At 41.4% G+C, this 27,512-nt stretch overlaps 1 protein-coding gene across 2 annotated transcripts; it reads right to left on the minus strand.

Moving 5' to 3' along the window:
* Positions 1-348: 348 nt before the first annotated feature.
* Positions 349-25,532, minus strand: LOC134343371 (calcium and integrin-binding family member 3-like). Of its 2 annotated transcripts, XM_063042071.1 has the most exons (6): positions 25,482-25,532; positions 21,272-21,306; positions 18,327-18,438; positions 17,947-18,091; positions 4,161-4,356; positions 349-431 (listed from the first exon to the last, which is right to left on the minus strand). In XM_063042071.1, exons 1-6 carry the CDS (start codon positions 25,530-25,532, stop codon positions 410-412), a joined length of 561 nt encoding a protein of 186 aa, XP_062898141.1. In that variant the 3' UTR covers positions 349-409. The 2 variants fall into 2 exon arrangements, with proteins under 2 accessions (XP_062898141.1, XP_062898142.1); XM_063042072.1 differs by lacking the exons at positions 18,327-18,438; positions 21,272-21,306.
* Positions 25,533-27,512: the final 1,980 nt, after the last annotated feature.

Here is a 27,512-nt window from a genome sequence, read left to right on the forward strand (position 1 = left end):
GGCCTGAAACGTCGACTGTACCTCTTCCTAGAGATGCTGCCTGGCCTGCTGCATTCACCAGCAACTTTGATGTGTGTGGCTTGAATTTCCAGCATCTGCAGATTTCCTTGTGTTTGCGACTTTAAATGCTCTTTCTGTTTGGCTTAATGAATTATTTCAAACAAATGTGCATTTCTCTGAAGGTTTTTCTTTAATTCAAATACAACAATCAGATGAGATGAAACGAAGACTTGGGAAATTCTAACTCAGATAATTAAGTGTCATTTAGTTTAAAATACTCAAGACATATGTAATAGAAATCTTGCCTCAGAATATGGTCATGGAATACTTCCAGCTGAAAAAAATGGTGCAGAGTAGCATTAGAAGTAAAGGTTTTATTGTGTGGCAGCCTCTCATGTACTTAAGCTCTTCAGATCCTAATGTGAAAAGTGCTGTTGAAAAATAAAAAGATTTTAGATTTTAATATTTAACTCTTTAGAAAGCCTTACACATTCACTTGTTAATTTTACACATTTCATTAATCGTACGGAATGTGATAACATTGATACAGTGCTAATGTCCATCTGTTGGGGAGTCTAGAACAAGAGGGCACAACTTCAGGATTGAAGGACATCCATTTAGAACAGAGGGGAGGGAACGTCGACTCAGACCACGAGAGGCCTGCGTCGGGCACTTTCATGCCTTACAAGGCACAGATTGGAAGTCTGTGTGGGGCGCCACTCCTCGCACAGACAAGAGCAATGTGTGGCTAAGTGCCTTGCTCAAGGACACAAACATGCTGCCACAGCTGAGGCTCGAACTAGCGACCTTGAGGTAACTAGACGAACGCCTTAACCACTTGGCCACGTGCCCAACAACGTGATAGAGTGACAGAGTAGACTCGATGGCCTGAATGGCCTTATTCTGCTCCTAGTTCTTTAGAGCAGAGATGCGGAGTAATTACTTTAGTCAGAGGGCTGGTAAAACTGTGGAGTTTGTTGCCACGAGCAGCTGTGGAGGTCAAGTCATTGGGTGTATTTAAGGCAGAGACAGATAGGTTCTTGATTGGCTAGGGCATCAAAGGGTATGGGGAGAAGACAGGGGACTGGGATGACTGGAAGAATTGGATCAGCCTATGATTGAATGGCAGAGTAGACTCGATGGGCCGAATGGCCTACTTCTGCTCCTATATCTTAAGGTCATGGTCTTATTGATGCATGGGGCCAAACTTCCTGCTTTCTGGAAGTACGAGGGGTTCATTCTGTAAGTGTTTCAGTGATATTGTGAAATGCAGCCATAAATTCAATTTCATTTATTTCCCACATGTACATTGAACCATACTGTCAAAGTCTCATTTGTATTAACAGCAACTCAGCCTAAGGATTCAATGCCTGATTGGTGTTGAGATTGTTGACCCCATACAGGGAGTCCATTTGGAATCTCAGGATAGTATATGGTGAAATATATATACTTTGATAATAAATTTACTTTGAAATTTGAACTTCGATGTCATGATAGAATTATAAAATGTCAGAATGAAATCAGAAGACTAAATAATGCATTAAAATCTTACTATCGCTCCTTTAAAATGCGAGCAAATAGTGTGACCAAGTTACTTTCAGAACATTTCCCGCATAAAGAATTGATATTTAGATGTCTTATTTTTAAGTCACTCACCCAATATTTTTCCTTCACTTAACTCCTAACATCTGTCAAGCCAGCCTTACCTTCATTGACTTTTGAGTATATGATACTGAATTACAATTAAGATGTATAAGTTTTGGGGTAAGTTTTTTTTATACTAGTAGCATTAAAGTTTCAAGTACGTTTTACAGCTGAACAGCTGTTCATAAAATGTTAGATGAATCTTTTCTATGTTCTTCATCATGGGCACAACGCTCCCCTCCATGAATGAAATCTTCAAAAGGCAGTGCCTCAGGAAAGCTGCACCCTTTAGGGATCAGCACTCTTCTCATTAATACCATCAAAGAGGAGGTGCAGGAGCCTGAAGACATGTCCTCAATTATTCAGGACCAGGTATTCCCCTCTGCCATCAGATTTCAAAGTTCAAAATTTAAATTTATTATCAAAGTATGTATGCCATCACAACCTTGAGGTTCATCTTCTTGCAGGCGTTCACAAAACAAAAACAGAATAGAATTTACTAAAACACATACACACCGAACAGCTGCATGTCTAATTTGCAAAGGGGGACGGATAACGCAAATAGGAAACAAAAACACATTGAACTTGAACTGCAGAATCACTGAGAGTGAGTGCAAATGTGCAGAGCCCATTCAGTGCTGAGGCAAGTGAAGCTGGTCTAGGAGTTCGCTGGCTGCAGGATAATGTGGGACCCAAGACTCCTGCACCTCCCACCCGTTGGTAGTAGCAAAAAGAGGGAGACCGGTCAAATGCAGGCAGACTGCGCTGAACACTTGTTTGCTTCCCACTCTCGTCCTCGACGATTTTATTCTTGCTCAACACTTTCATCGGTGCAGCGCAGTGGAGCCAAACACAACTTCTGCTATCAGGCCTCAATGCAGCGTCCTCCCCCAGCGACGACCACCCCAGCCATACCTACACTCTCGAGGGTCTACTTCGCTGAATCCCCCAAAAGCGCCAGGTCGTTTAGTTGGCTCAAAAGTACAACCTTAAAAGGGAATTGACAGGCTGCAGACAGAAACAATCACAGTTCAGAAGAAAATTTATATCTACTAGATCGCCGGCGTCATCTTGCATCTCTGAATGGTCCATGGACCCATGAACACTACCTTGTTATTCCCTTCTTTAGTAGTTTATTTTTGCAATTTATAATAACTTTTTGTCTTTGCATTGTACTGCTGCTACAAAACAACACATTCCATGTCATACTAGTCAGTAATAATAATCCTAATTATGATTCTGATTTGAATCCTTTTCTTCCTGAAGTTACAAATCAACCTGTTACATGAAATGCCAGGCTTAGCTCACTGATACAGTACCTCCATTTAAGCCAATGTTAACACGTGTGGATTACGGTTCAAGCTGACATTTGTGTGCATTCGTAAAGAACAACAGCATTGACAAAGTTGCTGACTTCCACTAGGTAAAATGCTAGACTGGGCTCGTTTACTCTCTCTTTATTTTTTCTCCTCATTTTTATTCCAACCCCTCCCTAACCAATGACATGGTTTTCAAACTATACATCAAATTTCACAGATAGGCTAATGGATCTGCCCAACTTCTCAAGACTTCACACTCACAACTGGTCTTGAGTGAAGCAACTCCTCCTGCATTAAAAACATTGTCAATCCCCATTGCCAAGAACTCCATTCTTCTATTATTGATTCATTCTTGGTCATGACTTCAGAATAAACTGGTATATTTGAAACTGAGCAGTTTTATTTGACCTCAGACATTTTATCCCATATCTTCTCCATCACAAAACAGCTTATCCACCAGCTCCCATCACAAATTCTCTGCCTTCACTCTGCCTTAATCCATCTGCCAGCAACAGCCTCTTCCTTACCATTATCACTTTCAGACTCAAGTGTTGCAATGACTTCCTAAATGTTCTCCCATAGCGTTGTGCACATCCAAAGCTGCATTTCATAACTTCATCTGCTGATCCAAACTTGCATTTTAGTAAATGTTGTTTATTAACAACATTTAAAAGATACTTGGTCAAGTACATGGAGATAACTGTTTAGAGGGATATGAGTCAACTATGGGCAGATTAGACTAAGATTAGTTGGGAATCTTGGTTGGTATGGAGCAGCTGGGTTGAAGGGTCTATTCCCATGTTATATGACTCTATTGCTCTGTGACCCAATACACCTGTACCCACTGGCCAACATTTACATCGTGTTCCCCATTTCCCTTTGTAACCCTTGTTTAGATTTGGTTGTGATGTTAATTCTACTCCCATTCTCTGAAACATATTCATTTGAAATTATTTTCTTCCCGAATGGAGTTCCTGCATGCGGTCAACACCAAATTTGTGAATTACTCTCAGAATGTACTTGCAGCCCCACGGGGACTCCTGGTTCTTCCAGAAAGATTTAGACAGGAAGGTTGACATCTTACATCAGTAGATGTGATACTACCAATGTTTAAAAATGCAACCATATCCTCTATGATTCATGAAATATGTAAAAATAAAAATAACAAAAACCTTCATTGATCGACTTTGACATTACCTCACAAAATCTGGGGCACGGGTGATCATGTATTCAAAGTCAGCTAAAGACAGTTTCCCATCACCATCCAGGTCTCCTTCCTCCACGACTTTGTTGCATACCAACTGAAGTTCTTCATCTGACAGCTCCTTGCCCATAAGCTTGTTGAGCATTACCTCCAGGTCAGACTGGCAAATGAAGTTATCGTGGTTGAAGTCTATGCAAAATATAACACAGATATAATGATTTGTTTGATTGTGTGCTGTTCCAGAAGATAAATAAGATGAATAAAACACTGACCAGACAAGAAAAATGGATTTTGGTCTGGAAAATGTGGAAGAGATTGAAGAAGACAAAGACTTCATCCAGTCTGAACTTCTGAAGTGAGTTAAGAATAATGAGTGAACTTCATAGGGTGAAGTTTCAGAAATGAAGACGGCCATCTGGGAACACATAACTAAAGCAAATTAAAAACCGAAATGACCATCGCTGTAGCAATAAACAATAGTTGAGGAAGCAAGGAAAGTCGGTGACTGGAGGAAAAAGATATGATAGATGAAACCAAATACGGGATATGAAATGAAAACACTTAGGTAGGAAGAATGAGAAAAGACAAATATCGATGAAGTTGTACAACCTTGAATGGGATGTCGGAGCAGGGAGTCAAGAGATGTGTAAATGTGTCTCTGGGGAGGATAAGACATAGGAGACAGCTCATAAATAAGCAGGCATGATCCATGGCTTTATAAATGTAAGCGTGAAGTACAAGAACATGGAAGTTGTTCTAAATCACTGGTTAGTTTGCAGATTAACTTGGGGTGATTTAGCAGCATGGTCAAAGTCTAAGAGTGTGTGGAGTGGAGATTTCTGCAATATAATCAAGAATTTCAACTTATATTTCAAAGAAAAACTAAAGAAAGTTGGGTTGTGTTCAACAGAACAGAGATTCAGAGAAGACTTAGTAATCAAAATACACAGAGTTAAGCTGTTAGGCAAAAAAGTAATGAGGAAGAATAATTTTAATCAGCATTTTGTTCTGATTGGCAAGATACGCTTGGAGTACGTTTATACAAATGTAATAATTATTTTTGAAAGGAAGTTGTAGAAATACTTGAACAGGATTAATTTGCAAAGCTGCAGAGGCTGCAAAAGCCTTCTTTTATCCTCCACACAGAGGCCTGTCCTACCTCAGTAATTTCATTCCAGCTGGTCTGGGCTGAATTTTCTGTTCACAATTATTCCAAACACAAGACTGCTCTTCCTTCACCGGTCTTCTGTTCACCCAGCTCCCTTTACCACAACCCTTCAGCTGTCCTTGTCTTCCCTCTCGGAATATTTCCCCCATTCCTACTTTAAGATCCTCCTTTAGATCCTTCGCTTTGATTCCTGCTAGTTGTTACTCTCGGTGGCCACTTTATTGGATACCTCCTGTACCCAATAAAGTGGCCACCGAGTGTATGTTCGTGGTCTTCTGCCGCTGTAGCCTGTCCATTTCAAGATTCAAAGTGTTGTGCATTCAGAGATTCTCTTCTGTGCGTCACTGTTGTAATGTAGGGTTATCTGAGTTACTGTCGCATTCCTGTCAGCTTGAACCAGTGTGGCCATTCTTCTCTGGCCCCTCTCATAACAGGGCATTTTCATCTACAGAAATGTGTCTCACTGGATGTTTTTTGTTTTTCGCACCATTCTCTGTAAACTCTAGAGGCTGTTCTGCGTGAAAATACCAAGAGATTGAATTGAATTGAATTGACTTTATTATTTACATCCTTCATATACCTGAGGAGTAAAAATCTTTACGTTACGCCTCCAGAAGAATGGCCACACTGGTTCAAGCTGACAGGAATGTGACAGTAACTCAGATGACCATGCATTACAACAGTGCCGCACAGAAGAGCATCTCTGAATGCACAACACTTTGAACATTGAAATGGACGGGTTGCAGTGGCAGAAGACCACGAACATACACTCAGTTCATCTAAATGTGCAATGTGTAGTAACTGGTCTATCTATCAATTGCAAAAGACAGAATGTACGGTAATATCCAAAAAGAAGGAGAATCCTATCTGCAGGCTGAGAATAAACAGGGAAGACATAAAACAAGTACAGAACTTTTGCTACTTAGGAAGCTGGGTGACATCAGATGGCAGGTGCGAAATGGGCATCAAAAGAAGAATAGGGATGGCAAAAGACACCTTTACAAGAATGAAGAGTATACTGACAAATACTAAATTAGGCATGACAACCCGCCTCAGAGTACTGAAATGTTACGTTTATCCAGTTATGTTATATGGCTCAGAATGTTGGACAATATCTAGTAACATGAAGAAATGAATTGAAGCAGCAGAGATCTGGTTTTTGAGGAGGATGCAAAGAATATCATGGATGAAACGAATATCTAACGAGGATGTCATGAACAGAGCAAACACAAAAATAGAAATAATGCATGAGATCATGAAAACCCAACGTAACTTCATTGGACATGTGATTAGGAAAGAGGAGTTAGAATGCACGGTAATTATGGGAAAGATTGAAGGGAAGAAAGCAAGAGGAAGACAAAGACAAATGATGATGGAGACAGCAGCCAGAGAAGTGGAAATGAATACCAATGAATTGATCCACTTGACCTGAAACAGGAGTGTGTGGACCATGGCAGTCAAAGCTCAAACTGGGCATGGCACCTGATGATGACGATGACAGTAATTTATAATAGTTAGTATATACAATAGGACAATCAATAAAACACAGAAATACAATTGTATCGGTGTGAATTAATGAGTCTGATGGCCTGGTGGAAGAAGCTGTCCCAGAGCCTATTGGTCCTGGCTTTTATGCTGCGGTACCATTTCCCAGATCGTAGCAGCTGGATCAGTTTGTGGTTGGGGTGACTCGGGTCCTCAATGATCCTTTGGGCCCTTTTTAGATACCTGTCTTCGTAAATGTCCTGAATAGTGGGAAGTTCACATCTACAGATGCGCTCGGCTGTCTGCACCACTCTCTGCAGAGTCCTGTGATTGAGAGAAGTACAGTTCCCATACCAGGTAGTGATGCAGCCAGTATGGATGCTCTCAGTCATGCTCCTATAGAGAGTTCTTAGGATTTGGGGGCCCATACCAAACTTCTTCAACTGTCTGAGGTGAAAGAGGTGCTGTTGTGCCCCTTTGGTGATGTTTATGCTGAGGAACTTACAGGGGTTCACCCCCTCAACCCCAGATCCATTGATGTCAATAGGGGCTAGTCTGCCTCCATTCTGCCTGTAGTCCACAACCAGCTCCTTTGTTGTTGCGAGGTTGAGGGAGAGGTTCTTTTCTTGACACCACTGTGTCAGGGTGATGACTTCTCTGTAAGCTGCCTCATTATTATTTGAGATGAGGCCAATCAATGTAGTATTGTCAGCAAATTTAATTAGCAAATTGGAGCTGTGGGTGGTGATACAGTCATGGGTATACAGAGGGTAAAGGCGGAGGCTTAGGACACAGCCCTGAGTGGCTCCTGTGTTGAGGGTCAGAGGGGCAGAGGTGAGGGAGCCCAGTCTTACTACCTGCCGACAATCTAACAGGAAGTCCAGGATCCAGCCACACAAGGCAGGGTGAAGGTCGAGGTCTCTGAGCTTCTTGTCAAGCCTAGAGGGAATTATGGTGCTAAATGCTGAACTGTAGTCCAAGAACAGCATTTTCACATAAGCATCCTTCTTCTCCAGATGTGTAAGGATGGTGTGTGGAGCTGTGGCTATTGCATCATCTGTTGGTCGGTTGTGTCAGTAGGCAAATTGTAGGGGGTCCAGTTTGGGTGGTAGCATGGTGCAGATGAAGTCCTTGACCAGCCTCTCAAAGCATTTGCTTATTACTGAGGTGAGTGCGACAGGATGCCAGTTGTTCAGACATGTTACCTTGGTCTTTTTAAGTACAGATCAATGGTTATTGAGATACTCAAACTACCCCATCTGGCACCAACAATCATTCCACAGCCAAAGTCACTTAGGTCACATTTCCTCCCCATTCTGATGTTTGGTCTGAACAACAAATAAACTTCTTGCCCATACCTGCATGTTTTTATGCATTGAATTGCTGCCACACGATTGGCTGATTACATATTTGCATTCACAAACAGATGTGCTTAATAAAATTGTCATTGAGTATGCCTTTTTTTTATATAACATTAAGTAAATATAAATTGTCTTAAATGGAGAAGTATTGTTACTATTACTACGTACAAAACTTAAATGACCAAACCTCAGGCAGGGTTTCAAACTAAAGTGGCAACATTTCTTTCCTCCGACAATTGATGCTCAACCCACTGAGTTCTTCCAACAGAATGGACTTTGTTAAAGCAACCACTAACTTGATTTGGAGACTGAGTTTCCTTTCCTGAGCCTGTTCATTGCTTGTTAGTGTCCCAGGTTTGCGGGGAGCCAATGTGATCTTAGCGCTCAAAGCAGGATTGTCGGAGGACTAATAACAAGGTTCTATAATGCAGTGGTTAGCACAGCGCTTTACAGTACTGATGACCTGAATTCAGTTTCTACTGCTGTCTGTAAGGAGTTTGTACACTCTCCCCGTAACTGTGTGGGTTTCCTCCAGGTGCTCTGGTATCCTCCCACAGCCCAAAGGCGTCCGGTTGGTAAGTTAGTTGGTCATTGTAAATTGTCCCGTGATTAAGCTAGGGTTAAATTGGAGGTTACTGGGCGGCGCACATCGAAAGGCTAGGAGGGCCAGTCCCGTGCTGTATCTCAATAAATAGCTAGAGCAGCAAAAATTATTTTACATCTATTACTTTAATTTTATTATCTTACATTTTATTTTTATGTTATTAAACTTTGGTTAGACTACAGTGGAGAAGTTTGTACTGTTCTGGTCACCACACTACAGGAAGGATATGGTAACAATAGAGAGAATGCAAAAGGATTCACCAGGCTATTGCCTGGACTGGAGGGCTATAGTTATAAGGAGAGGTTGGAGAGGTTGGGTTTATTCTCACTTGAACACGGGAAGTTAACAGATAACTTTATAGAGGGGCATAGGTAGGATAGTTTGAATCTTGCACCCAGGGCAGGCTGAGCAGTTTAGAATAAGAGGACACAGTTTTAAGGAGAAAGGGGACATATTAAAGGAGATCTGAGGGGTAAGATGTGCATACAGAGGTGGTGGTTATCTGGAACAAGTTGCCAGAGAAAGTAGTGGAGGCAGATACATTAATAGCATTTGGACAGATACTTAGATAGGAAATACACAGAGGACCTTTTCGATCGGGACTACAGAGCGTCGTGGGAGCTGAATTCTGAAGGAAGGCAGTTTTTTAAAAAACTTCTTGGAGTGCAAGAAGGGCGAGACTGCGCAGGCGCGTGACGTCAACAGGACCGTGCGGAGAGTTTAAAAAGGAGACCACCCTATACAGCGAGCAGCTGGCGGAGCGGGCAGCGGAGTGAGTGGGAGCAGAGTGTAGGGCTTTGCTTCAACGGGCTTCGGCGGTAAACGGGAAGAGGCGAGAGCGAAGCGCCAACTCTTTTTTTCTCTCCCCACTTCACGAATCAGCCCGGACAGACAAGAACAGCAGGGCTCTCACAGCTAACGGTACGAGCTAACGGTTTAAAAAGTTCGTCTGTTTGGCGAGGTAAGTGGGTGAGTAGACTTATTTTTCCTGTTTCATTCCTGTAGAATTAGATAGCATGCCTGCAGGGTTAGTGCTTTGTTCAGGGTGTCAGATGTGGGAATCCTGGGAGACCTCCAGCCTCCCTGATGGCCACATCTGTGCCAGGTGCACCGAGTTGCAGCTCCTCAGAGACTGTGTTAAGGATCTGGAGCTGCAGCTTGATGACCTACTGCTTGTCAGGGAGTGAAGAGGTGATAGACAGGAGCTACAGGGAGGTAGTCATCCCTAGGCTACAGGGGTCAGAAAACTGGGTCACTGTCAAGGGAGGGAAGGGAAATGCCCAGATATTGGAGAGCACACCTGTGGCTGTCCCCCTCAGCAACAAATATCTTGTTCTGGATGCTGTTGAGGGGGATGACCTGACAGGGGACGCCCACGGTGACCGGGTCTCTGGCACTGAGCCTGGCGCTGTTGTGCAGGAGAGAAGGGGGGAGAAGAGAAATGCGGTAGTCGTAGGGGATTCCATGGTCAGGCAAACAGACAGGAGGTTCTGTGAGCCTGACAGAGATACCTGCATGATGTGTTGCCTCCCAGGTGCCAGGGTACGGGATGTCTTGGATCGGGTCCTGAATATTCTAAAGGGGGAGGGTGAGCAGCCAGTTGTCTTGGTACATTTTGGTACCAATGACATAGATAGGACAAAGGAGGAGGTCCTGAAGAGAGATTTCCAGGAGTTAGGAAGGAAGCTGAGAAGCAGGACCTCCAGGGTAGTAATCTCGGGATTGCTACCTGTGCCACGTGCTAGCGAGGGCAAGAGTAGTCGGATCAGGCAGATGAATGCGTGGCTGAGAGACTAGTGTAGGGGGCAGGGCTTCAGATTCTTGGATAATTGGGATCTCTTCTGGGGGAAGTATGACCTGTTCAAAAAGGACAGGTTACACTGAACCCGAAGGGGACCAATATCCTGGCGGGAAAGTATAATAGAGCTGTTAGGGAGGGTTTAAACTAATTTGGCAGGGGGATGGGAACCGGAATGATAGAGCGGAGGAAGGGGAAAACAGAAACAAAGCTAAGATAGTGAGCAGTAAAGATGTCAGGAAAGTCAGGCAGGTGATGGGGCAAATTTGTAGCCATCGGGATGAGTTGCAGTGCAATAGAGTTGCAGTGCAATAAAGTTGCAGTGAATTCAAAGCAAAAAGTATCAAATACTGGTCTTAAGGTGTTGTACTTAAATGCACACAGCATAAGGAATAAGGTGGATGATCTTGTTGTACAGCTACAGATTGGCAGGTATGATATTGTGGCCATCACTGAGACCTGGCTAAAGGATGCATGTCTCTGGAAGCTGAATGTCCAAGGATACACGGTGTATCGGAAGGATAGGCAGAGGGGGAGGCGTGGCTTTATTGGTAAGAAATGATATTAAATCATTAGAAAGAGGTGATATAGGATCGGAAGGTGCAGAATCTTTATGGGTTGAGTTAAGAAATAGCAGGGGTAAAAGGACTCTGATGGCAGTTATTTATAGGCCTCCAAACAGCTGCAGGGATGTGGACTACAAATTACAACTGGAAATAGAAAAGGCTTGTCAGAAGGGCAGTGTTATGATAATTGTGGGGGATTTTAACATGTGAGTAGATTGGGAAAATCAGGTCAGCACTGGATCTCAAGAGAGAGAATTTGTAGAACGTCTGTGAGATGGCTTTTTAGAACAGCTTGTTGTTGAGCCCACTAGGGGATCGGCTGTACTGGATTGGGTATTGTGTAATGAACCGGAGGTGATTAGAGAGATTGAGGTGAAGGAACCCTTAGGAGACAGTGATCATAACATGATTGAGTTCACTGTGAAATTAGAAAAAGAGAAGCCGAAATCTGATGTGTCGGTATTTCAGTGGAGTAAAGGAAATTACAGTGGCATGAGAGAGGAACTGGCCAAAATTGACTGGAAAGGGATACTGGCGGGAAAGACAGCACAGCAGCAGTGGCTGGAGTTTATGCGAGAAATGAGGAAGGTGCAAGACAGGTATATTCCAAAAAAGAAGAAATTTTCGAGTGGAAAAAGGATGCAACCGTGGTTGACAAGAGAAGTCAAAGCCAAAGTTAAAGCAAAGGAGAGGGCATACAAGGAAGCAAAAATTAGTGGGAAGACAGAGGATTGGGAAGTTTTTAAAACCTTACAAAAGGAAACCAAGAAGGTCATTGAGAGAGAAAAGATTAACTATGAAAGGAAGCTAGCAAATAATATCAAAGAGGATACTAAAAGCTTTTTCAAGTATATAAAGAGTAAAAGACAGGTGAGAGTAGACATAGGACTGATAGAAAATGATGCTGGAGAAATTGTAATGGGAGATAAGGAGATGGCAGAGGAACTGAACGAGTATTTTGCATCAGTCTTCACTGAGGAAGGCATCAGCAGTATACTGGACACTCAAGGGTGGCAGGGAAGAGAAGTGTGCACAGTAACAATTACGACAGAGCAAGTACTCAGGAAGCTGAATAGTCTAAAGGTAGATAAATCTCCTGGACCAGATGGAATGCACCCTCGTCTTCTGAAGGAAGTAGCTGTGGAGATTGCGGAGGCATTAGCAATGATCTTTCAAAAGTTGATAGATTCTGGCATGGTTCCGGAAGACTGGAAGATTGCAAATGTCACTCCGCTATTTAAGAATGGGGCAAGGAAGCAAAAAGGAAATTATAGACCTGTTAACTTGACATCGGTGGTTAGGAAGTTGTTGGAGTCGATTGTCAAGGATGAGGTTACAGAGTACCTGGAGGCATATGACAAGATAGGCAGAACTCAGCATGGATTCCTTAAAGGAAAATCCTACCTGACAAACCTATTACAATTTTTTGAGGAAATTATCAGTAGGCTAGACAAGGGAGATGCAGTGGATGTGGTATATTTGGATTTTCAGAAGGCCTTTGACAAGGTGCCACACATGAGGCTACTTAACAAGATAAAAGCCCATGGAATTATGGGAAAGTTACATATGTGGATAGAGCGTTGGCTGATTAGCAGGAAACAGAGAGTGGGAATAAAGGGATCCTATTCTGGTTGGCTGCCGGTTACCAGTGGTGTTCCACAGGGATCAGTGTTGGGGCCGCTTCTTTTTACATTGTACATCAACGATTTGGATCATGGAATAGATGGCTTTGTGACTAAGTTTGCTGACGATACAAAGATAGGTGGAGGGGCTGGTAGTGCTGAGGAAACAGAGAGTCTGCAGAGAGACTTGGATAGATTGGAAAAATGGGCAGAGAAGTGGCAAATGAAATACAATGTTGGAAAGTGTATGGTTATGCACTTTGGCAGAAAAAATAAACGGGAAGACTATTATTTAAATGGGGAAAGAACTCAAAGTTCTGAGATGCAACGGGACTTGGGAGTCCTCGTACAGGATACCCTTAAAGTTAACCTCCAGGTTGAGTCAGTAGTGAAGAAGGCAAATGCAATGTTGGCATTCATTTCTAGAGGAATAGAGTAAAGGAGCAGCGATGTGATGTTGAGGCTCTATAAGGCGCTGGTGAGAACTCACTTGGAGTACTGTGGGCAGTTTTGGTCTCCTTATTTAAGAAAGGATGTGCTGACGTTGGAGAGGGTACAGAGAAGATTCACTAGAATGATTCCGTGAATGAGAGGGTTAACATATGAGGAACGTTTCTCTGCTCTTGGACTGTATTGCTTGGAGTTTAGAAGAATGAGGGGAGACCTCGTAGAAACATTTCGAATGTTGAAAGGCATGGACAGAGTGGATGTGGCAAAGTTGTTTCCCATGATGGGGGAGTCTAGTACGAGAGGGCATGACTTCAGGATTGAAGGGCGCCCATTCAGAACAGAAATGCGAAGAAATTTTTTGAGTCAGAGGGTGCTGAATCTATGGAATTTGTTGCCACGGGCAGCAGTGGAGGCCAAGTCATTGGGTGTACTTAAGACAGAGATTGATAGGTATCTGAGTAGCCAGGGCATCAAAAGTTATGGTGAGAAGGCGGGGGAGTGGGACTAAATAGGAGAATGGATCCGCTCATGATAAAATGGTGGAACAGACTCGATGGGCCAAATGGCCTACTTCTGCTCCTTTGTCTTATGGTCTTATGGACCCAGGCTTAATGCAGGCAAATGTAATTGGCATAGATAAGCATCATGGATGGGACAAACAAGGGCCACATATCTGTGATTATACTGCATAATAACAGCTCAGTGCTGGCTCCCAGCAGACCAGTCTCAGTAGCATCATTCCCCTTCTCTATTGACTGGTGCTTTGGCACTGTAATGATTCCAGTGAGCATATATTAGTAGGATAATGGAATGTGATTGGGAATTTTATGTCATGAACAATTTATGAAATTTGACACAACTAACATATTACCTTAAACACAAGAAATTCTGCAGATGTTGGAAATCCAAAGCAACTCACACAAGATGCTGGAGGGACTCAGCCGGTCAGGAAGCATCTATGGAAATGAACAAACGATGGATGTTTCGGGCCGAGACCCTTCTTCAGGACTGGAAAGGAAGGGGGAAGATGCCAGAATAAAAAGGTGGGGGAAGGGGAACAAGGATAGCTAGAAGGAGATAGGTTAACGCAGAGGGCTAGGAAAGATAAAGGGCTGGAGAGGAAGGCATCTGATAGGAGAGGAGGGTGGATCACAGGAAAAAGGGAAGGAGGAGGGGTCCCAAGTGAAGGTGATAGGCAGGTGAGAAGAGGCAAGAGGCCAGGGTGGGAAATAGAACAAGAGGGGAGAGGGAAGGAAAAATTATTTTACCGGAAGGAGAAATCAATACTCATGCCATCAGGTTGGAGGCTACCCAGACAGAATATAAGATGTTGCTCCTTCACCCTAATCTTGGAACAAGAGGAGGCCATGGACCAACATGTTGGAACAGGAATGGGAATCGGAATGAAAACACTGGGCCACCAGGAAATTCTGCTTATGGTGGATGGAGCAGAGGTGCTCGTTGAAGCGGTTCCCCTAATTTGCAACGGGTCTCGCCAATGTAGAGGAGGCCACATCAGGAGCACTGGATGCAATAGACGACCCCAGCAGATTAACAGGTGAAATGTTGCCTCACCTGGAAGGACTGCCTGGGGCCCTGAATGGAAGTGATGGGGAGGTGAATGGGCAGGTGTAGCATTTTGGCCGCTTGCAGGGGTAAGTACCAGGAGGAAAATTAGTGGAGAAGGATGAACAGACAAGGGAATCACGGAGGGAGCAATCCCTGCAGGAAAGCAGAGAGGGCTGGGAAGTAAAGATATGTTTGGTGGTAGGATCCCTTTGGAGATGGCGGACATTACAGAGAATGATGTGTTGAAGGCAGAGGCTCATGCGGTGTTAGGTAAGGACAAGAAACTGTTAAGGTGGCAGGAAGATGGGGTGAGCGCGGATGTACAGGGGATGAAGGCGATGCAGGTGAGGGCAGTGTCAGTGGTGGAGGAAGGGAAACCCTGTTACCTTTCATCTTCTGAACTGAAGACTAAAGCATATGCTAACGGGAAAATCAAGCATTACAAGATATAACAATAGCTTTGAGAAGATCATTTAGTAACCAGTTCCCTGTAAACCTTGCCAATATATTTCAAATGCCAAGCCGAGAATCTTGAAGTTCCAAGCAACTTTTGTTACAACTTTCTTACAAACTGTACGCTTAACTAATATCAAATAAGAGAACTTATTGTTCTAGTATTAAGTCACCATAGTATTCATCAACTGAGTCAGTAACTGAATCCAGTGGAGTTTGTTTTGAAAGGATGACAATAAGGAACTTTATAAATTCAACATTTGATTTATGGTAAGTAGGAGTCTGTGTATTTTCTTGTATTTGGCTCTATTGAGTTTCATATTCATAATTCAGGAAAAAAAAACTCCACTTAGACATCAATGGCTAATCATGTACAGCTTGCCTATATACTGTATGTGGATATTTTGTCAATTTACTAATCTATTTTAGATTCACATCAGAATTAGACACAGATTTAGGTGTGAGGGAAGAGATTTAAAGGAGATTCTTTGAAGATTTAAATAAATTCTTGTATTCTGAGGCTCTACCCACTGGTCCTAGGCTCTCCACTATCGGAAAAATCCTTTCCCCGGCCACCCTAACTAGACTCTTCAATGTTCAGTATATTTAAATGAGATCTCCCCTCATTCCTTTAAACACCGGAGAGTATAGGCTCAGAGCTATCAGATGCTTCACTTTCATTCCTAGGGTCATTCCCATAAAACCCTCTTCAAAGTTAGCACGTCCTTTCGTAGACATGGGGCTCAAAATGGCTCAAGATACTCCAAATGTAGTCTGAACAAAGCCTTATAAAATCTCAGCACAGAATATTCGGTTTTATATTCTAGTCCTCTTGAAATGAATGCTACCATTGCATTTGTCTTCCTTGCTGCTGACTCAACCTGCAAGCTAACCTTTAGGGAATCCTGCACCAGGACTTCCAAGTCCCCTTGCACCTCCAATTTCTGAATTTGCTCCCAATTTAGAACATAGCCTACGCGTTTACTCCTTGTGCATGGCCATACACTTGCCTACAGCTTAGCTGGGAACCTTGATCAGGATGGACCAGCAGAGCTGAAGGGCCTGTTTCTATGCTGGGTAATTCTATGACTCTACAACTCTGTAACATCAGCTGGTACTGAGTGTGATTTGTAGGAAAAACATGACGATGTAAATATGAATCGATGTGCTTCCTCATTTAGGCTTCATGTCTCAGAGATATATCTCAAATCATCATCTGGAGCATTTAATTTACTGATGGCATTTGTTTCCAATAAATTATTACTATAAATATATCACCTTAACGTGAATGTTTTAATGATACATTTGTTCCATGATATCAGATGGAATTCTCTCACCATTCAAAAAAACTGTGCTTTCTGATCATTTCAATAGATGGAAAGGGTTAATGATCTTCGTTCCATCATGCCTGCTGCTTCATCAGGCTGAAAACTGTTGTGGTTGAATTAATCCCCTTGCATTGATCAGTTCTGGGAAGTGAATACCAGCTTTGTGCCATAACTGCTGCAGGAGCAATTTTACAGAGCAGTGTTATATGAACAGTTGTGTCATTTATGTTGTTATGTTGTATAATAAATACAAATGATAAAGACACAAAGGCCATGCATTTCTAAAACGTGATCCTTCTCGGGAAGAGAGGGACCTTGCGGTCCACATCCATAGATCCTTGAAAGTTGCCGTGCAAGTTGATAGAGTGGTTAAGAAGAAATATGGTCTATTGGCCTTCATGAGGTACTGTTGCAGCTCTATATGGCTCAACCTCACTTTGAATGATGTGTTCAGTTCTGGTTGCCTCATTATAGGAAGAATGAGGAAGTTTTAGTGAGAATGTAGAGGATAGTTACCAGAAAACTGCCTGCATTAGAGAGTATGCTTTATGAGGAAAGGTTGAGCAAACGAGGGCTTTTCTCTCTGGAACAAAAGAGGATGATTCACACACTCAGCGATTCAGGAAAAATTGCTTCCCCTCTGCCATCCGATTCCCAAATGGACATTGAACCCATGAGCACTACCTCACTTTCACAATTTTTAATGTAACTAGTTAACATACACATATATACTTACTGTAACTGATTCACTTATTTTTCTATATTACCATGTATTACATTGTACTGCTGTCGCTAAGTTAACAAATTTCATGATATATGCCGGTGATATTAAATCTGATTCTAATTTGATTCTGAGGATGAGAGGTGACTTGCTAGAGGTATATAAGATGTTAAAAAGCACAGATAGAGTGGACAGCTGGCACCTTTCTCCCAGAGCTGAAATCGCTAAAATGAGGGGACTGAAGGAAAGTTAAGGGGAGTGTCAGAGGTAGGTTTTTTTACACAGAGAGTGGTAGGCGTGTGTACCGGGAATGCACTTGGGACATTTAAGAGTCTCTTACAGAGGTACATGTATGATAGAAAATTGTGAGAGGGAGGGATTAGATTGATTTCAGAGTAGTTTAAAAGGGTGACACAACATTGTGGGCCAAGTGGCTGTTATTGTGCTGAAATAAAATATGCTCTAATAGCACAGCTTTCATCTGCCTGATTTTACATCAGCTCACTTGCTCACTTGGGCAACACCACTATTTTCACTTTAATTTGAGACAGTTGAGAATACACTATACAACAAATTTAATTTTCAATTAACAGTTAAGTACAAAACTCTAAAATGATGCTGAGAACACAGTTCTCTTACCGTATGAAGACTTACCGTAAATTTTAAATGCATAATATGCCTTTAAACTGTTAGGCGCCATGTCACTTAAAGCAGAGAACATATTTAGAAACTCATTAAATGTCATGACGCCCTGCTCATCTGAAAACACTTTAAGTATCTCTTGATGAAAGGGGTTTTCCTGAAGGGAAAAAAAGAGGAAATAATTATAATTTCAAATGTTTAACATTTGTACAGGATGCTTCAGGAATAGAATTTACCTGCTCTCATTCTCACTGGGTGAGAAGAGTTAGATGTCAGGATAATCGTGTTATTATGAGCCAGTCTCAGAAAGCTCAGGCACTGGGTATCAGATTGTTCACCAAGTAAAAGAACCACGTCATTTTTGCCATCACTAACCAGTCCTACATTCGTACCTTCAGTTCTGGCATCTTGCTGATGAGTTGCAGTGGCAGCTTGATATCTTTAATATCATTGAATTGCCAAGGGACATTCTGTGGTACCAGTGCACGGAATCTATGATATAATCTGAAAGAGTACAGAGATTCAACAAAGGTGGGGGGAAATGGATTAACTTTCTTTGTTTATTATAAATAATGATGAGATATGGTTAAATGAATGCCTCCAAGAGGACCACAACCTTGTCGTGCTTTGGAGGCCTGCGTGCCTCAATGACCCAGAGAGCTATGTTGGCTGGAGTCAGAGCTTTATGTTTTGGCTCATGGTAGAGTCACCAGTGCCAGACAGGTCAAAGGACAGAGTTCAGACTAAGAGAGGTCCACCGGTCCTCCAGGTTTAGGGGTCCAGCTCTCGTCTAACAACCCTGACTGGCAAAACAAGATTGTTACAGAAACAGCAATAGAGAATCCTTCTACATCCGAGTTCGACAGTATTCCTGAGTCTCCACTCAATACCTGCATGACTGACGGTAGTGAAAACCGAAAGGAAGCAAATGATATGGTGAAGGAAGCCCTGAACACCGCGGAGATGGAGGACCTTCATTGCTGCCCTAAATGCCAGTGTGTAACAGGCAGTAGTAAGGTTAAATGAATGTGGGAAATTATTGGAGAAGTTTTCCCACAAAATACTTTGACGAAAATGGAAATAATCGTGATATAAAAGCATATGGATGGAGAAAGAAACAGGATATAGAGGCAATAGGCCTGAAGATTGGGAACACTTCAGAATTCACAATAGGCCTGAGGATTGGGAACACTTCAGAATTCACAATAGGCCTGAGGATTGGGAACTGTTCAGAATTCACAATAGGCCTGAGGATTGGGAACACTTCAGAATTCACAATAGAAGTCAAGGAAAATAGTAAACAAGAATAACTTAGCATGAACAATATAAAGCACCTCTGGAGACGTCAAGTGGGATTTGCAAAAGTTAATACTGGATGCCTCACAGAATGAGATGGGAGAAAGAAAATAGCCAACAAAAAGAAACCATTTTTTGATTGGTCTTCACAGGATAAGGCATAGAAAACATCCTAGAAATAGTGGAGGACTGTAGGTCTAGAGTAAACGAAAAGCTGAAAAAAATTAGCATTAGCAGTAAAAAAAAAGTAGTGTTAGACAAAATAATGAGACCTGCAACTTAAGGTTTTGAATGGGGCGTCCTGGAGGGTAGAGGTTGTTACCTTCCAAAATTCCATAATTTTAGGATGGTCCCAATAGATGTGAGATAATAAATATGTTCCCAAGTATAGAGGGAGATCAGAGAGTGAAAATGGGGATCAGTGAGCCAATTAGCTTGACATCAATAGCAGAGAAAATTTTGAAATGTATTACTAGGGAAGTGATAACAAGGAATTTAGAGTACAGGATTGGGCAGTCAACATGAATTTAAAGCAAGCTATATTTGATAAAGCTAGTAGATTTCTTCTAAGATGGTAACTAGAAGAATGAATAAAAAAAGAGAACTAACGTTTGTGTGTATTTGGATTTGCCAAAATTCTTCCCAGATAAAAGCACATAATTTTTGAGGTAACATATGGTGCAGATTGAAGATTAGTTAGCAGAGAGAAAATGGAGAATGGGAATGATCAAGTCACCTCTGGGTTGGGAGGCTGCCACAGGAATTGGTGCTGGATCTCCAGCTTTCAAGACATATTAATGATTCAGATGAGGTGATCAAATGAAGTTAACAATACAAAGTTGATAATACAAAGCTACATACAGGTTCCATGGATGGGAGGGGTTTGCAGGGATATGATCTGGGCGCAGTAAATGGGTTTGGGCAGGTGATCAGGTTGGCATGGATTAGATGGGCTGAAGGGCCTGTTTTGGTGCTGTAGTGCTCTATGACTATAATGGCACCACAGAAATCCCTTCACCAGACTGTAGGTTCAAGCCTCCTTCCACCACTATCATCTTCTCAAAGGGCAGTTAGGAATGGGAAGTAAATGCTGACATCACCAGTGATTCCCATATCCCATAAATATATTTTTTTAAAAGCCAAGCCATATTTATTGTGTTTGTGAATATGTGGAATTATTGATGTGCTGTCGCACAATTCCGATCTTACTCTGTTTAATGGATGCCGATCTTTGATGTGGCAACATTGAACAGCACAAAACAGTCACAAAAATGGAATTTACACTGAAAAGCTATGAACAAGCATTCCTATTGAAACAGTGCCTTATGTTCACTTTATTCTTGACAACCTTGGAATCATAGAATAGTACAGTGCAGAAACAGGCCCTTCAGCACATCCAGTCCATGCCAAACTATTAATGCCATCAACTGGCATCTGGACCATAGCCCTCTGTACCCTTCCTATCCATGTACCTATCCAAATTTCTTTTAAATATTGAAATTGAACCCGCACCCACCACTTCTACTGGCAGCTTGTTCACACTCTCACCACCCTCTGAGTGAAGAAACCCCCCTCCATGTTTCCCTTAACCCTAGAAGACCTCATTTTCAAACTGAAACTGATGTCTTCAGACAACCTGACCCTCTGTTCTGGCTGTAACCTCAATGCATGGTGGGCTCTTTGTTGCACAGGGACACCATTTAGCTCTCATATTGCTACGCTCACACTGGCAGAACAGTGGCGTGACAGTCATCATAATGCTTTACAGTGCCAGCAAGCGGAAAATTGGCATTCAGTTCCCACTGCTGTCTGTAAGGAGTTTGTACGTTCTCCCCATGACCGCGTGGCTTTCCTCTGGGTGCTCGGTTTCCTCACACATTACAAAGATGTACTCGTTAGGATTAGTAAATTGTGGGTTTGCTATGTTGGGTTGCTGCAACCAGCACATCCTCAGACTGACACAATACGACACATTTTACCATACAATTTGATGTTTTGATGTACAGTACATATGAAAAGTAAATCTAATCTCTTAATTTACCTCATAATTTCTTTCCTTGAGAAGACAGTACAATCCTTGAAATAGAGAAAAAAAATTAGTTGCCTTTTTCTTTAAGACTTGTCCCACATAAACATGCAGAAACTAGGATAGTTCACCAGGCTATCTAACACTTAGTGCTGTGAAAAGTCAAAACTGAATGACGAGTGTTGCCTCATTTTAATTAGTTAGCTGGTGAATCGCGGCAGAAAAGGCCGCCTGTGAATTCCCTGTGAAGTGCCGTAACTCATAGGAGCTGCAGAGTATTTCTGGAAGCATTTTCAGCTAGATAAACCTATGGCATAAACGTTTAGTACAAGGGGATACACTTCTAAGGAGATTGGAGAAAAGTATGGGGAGGGGGGGTGAAGTCAGAGGTATGTATTTTTACACAGAGAGAGGTGGGTATATGGAATGACCTGCCAGGAGTGGCAGTAGAGGCAGATTGTTTGATGATGAAATTCAATAAAAAATAAATTACAAAAAAAAAAGAAGAAAGTAAAATGAAAGGCTACATGGGAGGGAAAGGTTAGATTGATCTTAGAGGAGGTTAAACAGTCAACACAACATTGTGAGTTGAAGAGCCTATATTGTACTGTACTGTACTGCTCAAGGTTATCACAGTTAGAGTCTCACTGTGACGCATCTGTGAGGCCGTGGGTTACGTGAGCAATGGCATTCAGGCGTTCCTACCTAACAACAGCAAAGGAGGAACAGATGAATGCCAGAAAAGATGGTTCAGGCAGACAGTGCATGAATGCCCAACTGTATTTTACTCTTGTTGTATTCACCTCTGAATAGAATTGAGTTTACAGTTCTTGTGGGTTACAGCCAGATCCAAAGGAGATAGGTCCATTGCCTGGGTCAATTATCCAAAGGAAGATGAGGCAACTAGAAAGGCTGGAGTGCTGGAGGGTGTATAGTGTCATAGAGTTGTATAGTGCTGCAGGACAGGAGCAGGCCCTTCGACCCATCTAGTCCATGCTAAACTGTTATTCTGCCTAGTCTTATCAACCACCAGCAGGACTATAGCTCTGCATGCCCCTTCCATCCATATATTTCTCCAAGCTTCTCTTAAATGTAGAAGTTAAGACTGGTATTTCTGCTGCATAATAATAAGACAGCTTTTTAATTCTGCAGTAGCAGTGTCAAGGACATTACCAAGCAGCTGAAGAACGTTCTATGCCAAAGAGGAATCCGGTTCTGAAAGCAGATTTTGGGAACAGTTAAGAGTAAAAGGGAGGACCTCAAGGTAGGAATCTGTGGAATTCGGACTGCCCATCCAAGTGCTAATTACCACAGAAAAAAGGAGCTTGTGATTACACCAAAAAGGACTTTCGATTCCTGGGAGGATGGACTTGTACAAAATAGACAAGTTGCACTTCATTGGGTCAGGGACAGAGTAGTTTAATTACTGAAGACTGATGCAATGACTCAACCTGAAATATCAGCTTACACCCTTTGCTTCCATGGATGTTGGCTGACCCACTGAATTCTTCCAACTTGTTTTTGTCCAATATTTCAGTTAGTGCAAAGGCTAGGAACTTGGATGTGGAGTCAGAAGGATGAGAAAGGGGGAAATGGAAATGGAGTTAATCAGTAGGTTTGGAAGGATAACAAAAGAAAGATTAGGAAAAAGACAAATAAATTTGGTATTAATAAACGATAATAAAAAATTACTTTGCACTTTGGTACAGAGTACAATAACAGTACTTTGTAAATAGGTGGATGAATTTAGGACACAGATAAATGTGCTTAAGTCTGATATTACAGGTATTACTGAAACATGTCTTAAGGAAAGGAGAAATTCCAATTTGATGTTCCCGGTTACAGGGTAAGAGAAGAATGCGACTTTAGTTGGTGGGGTGGATAGAGAGGTGATGTATTGGTTATTGGAACAACGGTAGCTGTGAAACATTAAGATTCACCTCAGTTGGAGCTTCCATTCTGTTCTTAGCCTTAATTAATCTGTGGAGTGTGCCTCAAAGTGGAGCATTATCAGGAGCTGGCATTACAGAATAACGATTACTGCCATTTGTATAGATGTATTAAAGGATTGTTTATTTTATCTTGCTACCCAGACACAGATAAGAGACACTACACATTTATGTGTACAAATACCACATATTTCCCAATTTGCTAACTCAACCACTAAGAATGAGCTGCATTAGAAAACCTTATTGTTATAAAAATAAATGTAAAGATCTCAGAAAGAGATCATCTTTCAGTTATGATTCTTCATCAGCTATATTGCTTAAAATTGCATTTTATATATATTCGATTTAGATTTTTAAGTCAGTTGGATCTTAAGCTTTAAATGCATTTTCATATAATGGAATAATATTATTTATCAATTGAGTTTTGCCATAAATCTATTCCATTGCTGCCACCTACTGTCCAATAAATGCTTTCTTACTAATTTGGTCCTGCACTGAATTGTAGATTGTGCTTTGGTGAATTTAATTGATTATTTCTCAGAAGCTGCCAGGAAATATGAGCACTAGCCATAAAAAGTGCTGAAACAAAACACCAACAAGACAATAATGAACAAAATATGCAGTGAGTTACCAACCATCATGGCTGGTTGGATAACTTATGCAATCTTAAACGTGCCAAAGAACAAAGTTTGGTGGCACTAACCTCTACATAAGACTCTGGTGGCTTTCCATCATAAAAATAGATCGCACCCTCGGCAGCAAGCTAAGGCTGATATCTGACAATATAAGCAGCAGTTACAAAGTAAGATTTCTGTGCTGGCAATGTCACTAATCTCTCTTGAAACTTTGACCACTTGCAAGATTCAAACTTCAAAGGCCTGGGGTGAAGAGGTTTATGGGTTTATAATTTATAGGCAATCAGTTTTTACTTCACTTCTTCATTTATTTTTTCATTCTCAGAATCTAATCTTCCTGTCCCTTTCATTAGACTGCAATGCTTAGGTCAAATTAGCATGAGCGCAAATGAAGACAGATGCATAAAAAATGAATAAAGCAAAATGAAAGGATGTGTTTATAAAGTCAACTCATCTTACATCCATTAACACATGATCATCCTGGCAAGAAGGTCATTGGCAGGAGATCTTACCAATGAGTATACCTCTCTTTAACTAAAAGTGATCTTCTATAAATTTTAAGCAATTAAAGTGGTGGATATATGGAATGCTCTGCCCCAGAAGGCTGTGGAGGCCAAGTCTCTGGATGCTTTCAAAAAAGAGATGGATAGAGTTCATAAAGATAGCAGAATCAAAGGTTATGGGGATAAGGCAGGAACTGGATACTGATAGTGGATGATCAGCCATGATCACAGTGAATGGCAGTGCTGGCTCGAAGGGCCGAATGGCCTACTCTTGCACCTATTGTCTATTGTCTATTGTCTAAAAGCAATTTTAAGAGTTATACCTGAATAGGAGCCATTCTCAGATGATTGCAAGCTTATGTTCTGTTGTTAGTCACCTGTGAATTTTATTTTGACTCACAGTAGCTCCTTGTTCTTATGGGAGACAATTATCACACTGTCAATATAAGGTCATCATGCATTGCTGTAAGTTCAGTGATATATATTTTATGTGCACTTATTGAGGAATGTTATTTGCATTATAACAGTTGCTATAAAAGTAAGCAATTCCCTTCCGAATATCTAATAGATCTAAAAACTATGTTCCCCACCTCCCCACAAAAGTAAAATATTATTTGCGTTCATTCCTTTGACAGCATTATGGAGGAATTTGTGACACACCTGATATTCCCTTCCTTTAACAGATCTACAGCCATTTAAATTCTGATAATGTCTTCTGGCTGAAATATTTCACAATATTTTCTTCCAACATTTTCTGGGTAGCCTTCTGCTGCTCATTCATTTCAGAACCCCACCATTCACTTCATCCATAGAATGACTTAACCTGTACTTAAATTCTCAAGTTTCTCCAAAATTAGATAGATTAAAAAGCGGTTAAACCTTAAATCAATAATCATTACTTCTGTAAATAATCCATACCCTATTGTATATCATTCTTCAGTGACATTAAAATGATTTTTCTTTGCATGTTTTTAAAGTAGAACTTTACCAAACATTACCTATCATATGACATTGAAACTGGAACAATTTTAATAGATTCTCTTCTATTATAACATTACAAATTAGTACATTTAAATGCAACATTAAGAATAATAATCTTGTATACTTTTACATTACATAATCTCTTCTGTGGACTTACCTGATATTCATCTAGCTGCTCTTCAGTAAATATACTTTGTTTATTTCCCATTCTCAAATAATATTGAAGCTTATGTTATATTATTTCACATTCAATTTTTTTTTTTTTTGAAAAGCAACATCAACAAGACTCAGTCACATTTGCCAGAATGATCCAGCCTTTGACTAAAGCAACTTCAGTCTAATATTCTATTCAATAAGGAAGAGGGCTGGGCAGATGTTAATGGCTCTAGCAAACATCATGCAAGTGTTTTCTAAATCAATTAGCTCATTCACAGAGTGCCAGCTGCAGATTGTCTTTCACATTAAACATCATTTTGTTTGGTTGATATTTGCCAGCATTAAAAAGTATTATGTCATTTTTTGTGTGGACAGTACAGTTACACTGTGAATGATAATTTGTGGACCACTGCAAAGCTCTTTAGTGTGAACAAAGAATTAAAAGTTTGCAATGATACTTATTAAATCTGAATGTTGTATTTTGTTGTAAGGCAATTAAATGAGCTGAATAAATATAAATAGAAAAATAATAAACAAGAGAATATCTGCAGATGCTGGAAGTCCGAGCAACACACACAAAATGCTGGAGAAACTCAGCAGGCCAGATGGAATTAAGGGAATCAAGTAGTGAGATCATGGAAACTGTACAGATTGTAAAGGGGGAGGTGCTTGCTGTCTTGAGGAAAATTAAAGTGGATAAATACCCGGGACCTGACAGCGTGTTCCCTCGGACCTTGAAGGAGACTAGTGTTGAAATTGCGGGGGCCCTGGCAGAAATATTTAAAATGTCGTTGTCTACGGGTGAGGTGCCGGAGGATTGGAGAGTGGCTCATGTTGTTCCGTTGTTTAAAAAAGGATCGAAAAATAATCCGGGAAATTAGGCCGGTAAGTTTAACGTCAGTAGTAGGTAAGTTATTGGAGGGAGTACTAAGAGACAGAATCTACAAGCATTTGGATAGACAGGGGCTTATTAGGGAGAGTCAACATGGCTTTGTGCGTGGTAGGTCATGTTTGACCAATCTATTGGAGTTTTTCGAGGAGGTTACCAGCAAAGTGCGTGAAGGGAAGGCAGTGGATATTGTCTACATGGATTTCAGTAAGGCCTTTGACAAGGTCCCGCATGGGAGGTTAGTTAGGAAAATTCAGTCACTAGGTATAAATGGAGAGGTGGTAAATTGGATTAGACATTGGCTCAATGGAAGAAGCCAAAGAGTGGTAGTTGAGAATTGCTTCTCTGAGTGGAGGCTTGTGACTAGTGGTGTGCCACAGGGATCAGTGCTGGGTCCATTGTTATTTGTCATCTATATCAATGATCTGGAAGATAATGTGGTAAACTGGATCAGCAAATTTGCTGATGATACAAAGATTGGAGGTGTAGTAGACAGTGAGGAAGGTTTTCAGAGCCTGCAGAAGGACTTGGACCAGCTGGAAAAATGGACTGAAAAATGGCAGATGGAGTTTAATACTGACAAGTGTGAGGTATTGCACGTTGGAAGGACAAACCAACGTAGAACATACAGGGTTAATGGTAAGGCACTGAGGAGTGCAGTGGAACAGAGGGATTTGGAAATACAGATACAAAATTCCCTAAAAGTGGTGTCACAGGTAGATAGGGTCATAAAGAGAGCTTTTGGTACATTGGCCTTTATTAATCAAAGTATTGAGTATAAGAGCTGGAATGTTATGTTGAGGTTGTATAAGGCATTGGTGAGGCCGAATCTGGAGTATTGTGTTCAGTTTTGGTCACCAAATTACAGGAAGGATATAAATAAGGTTGAAAGAGTGCAGAGAAGGTTTACAAGGATGTTGCCAGGACTCAGTTACAGAGAAAGGTTGAATAGGTTAGGACTTTATTCCCTGGAGCATAGAAGAATGAGGGGAGATTTGATAGAGGTATATAAAATTATGATGGGTATAGATAGAGTGAATGCAAGCAGGCTTTTTCCACTGAGGCAAGGGGAGAAAAAAACCAGAGGACATGGGTTAAGGGTGAGGGGGGAAAAGTTTAAAGGGAACATTGGGGGGGGGCTTC

This window comes from Mobula hypostoma, chromosome 3, assembly GCF_963921235.1.
Source record: "Mobula hypostoma chromosome 3, sMobHyp1.1, whole genome shotgun sequence".
NCBI classification, from domain to species: domain Eukaryota; kingdom Metazoa; phylum Chordata; class Chondrichthyes; order Myliobatiformes; family Myliobatidae; genus Mobula; species Mobula hypostoma.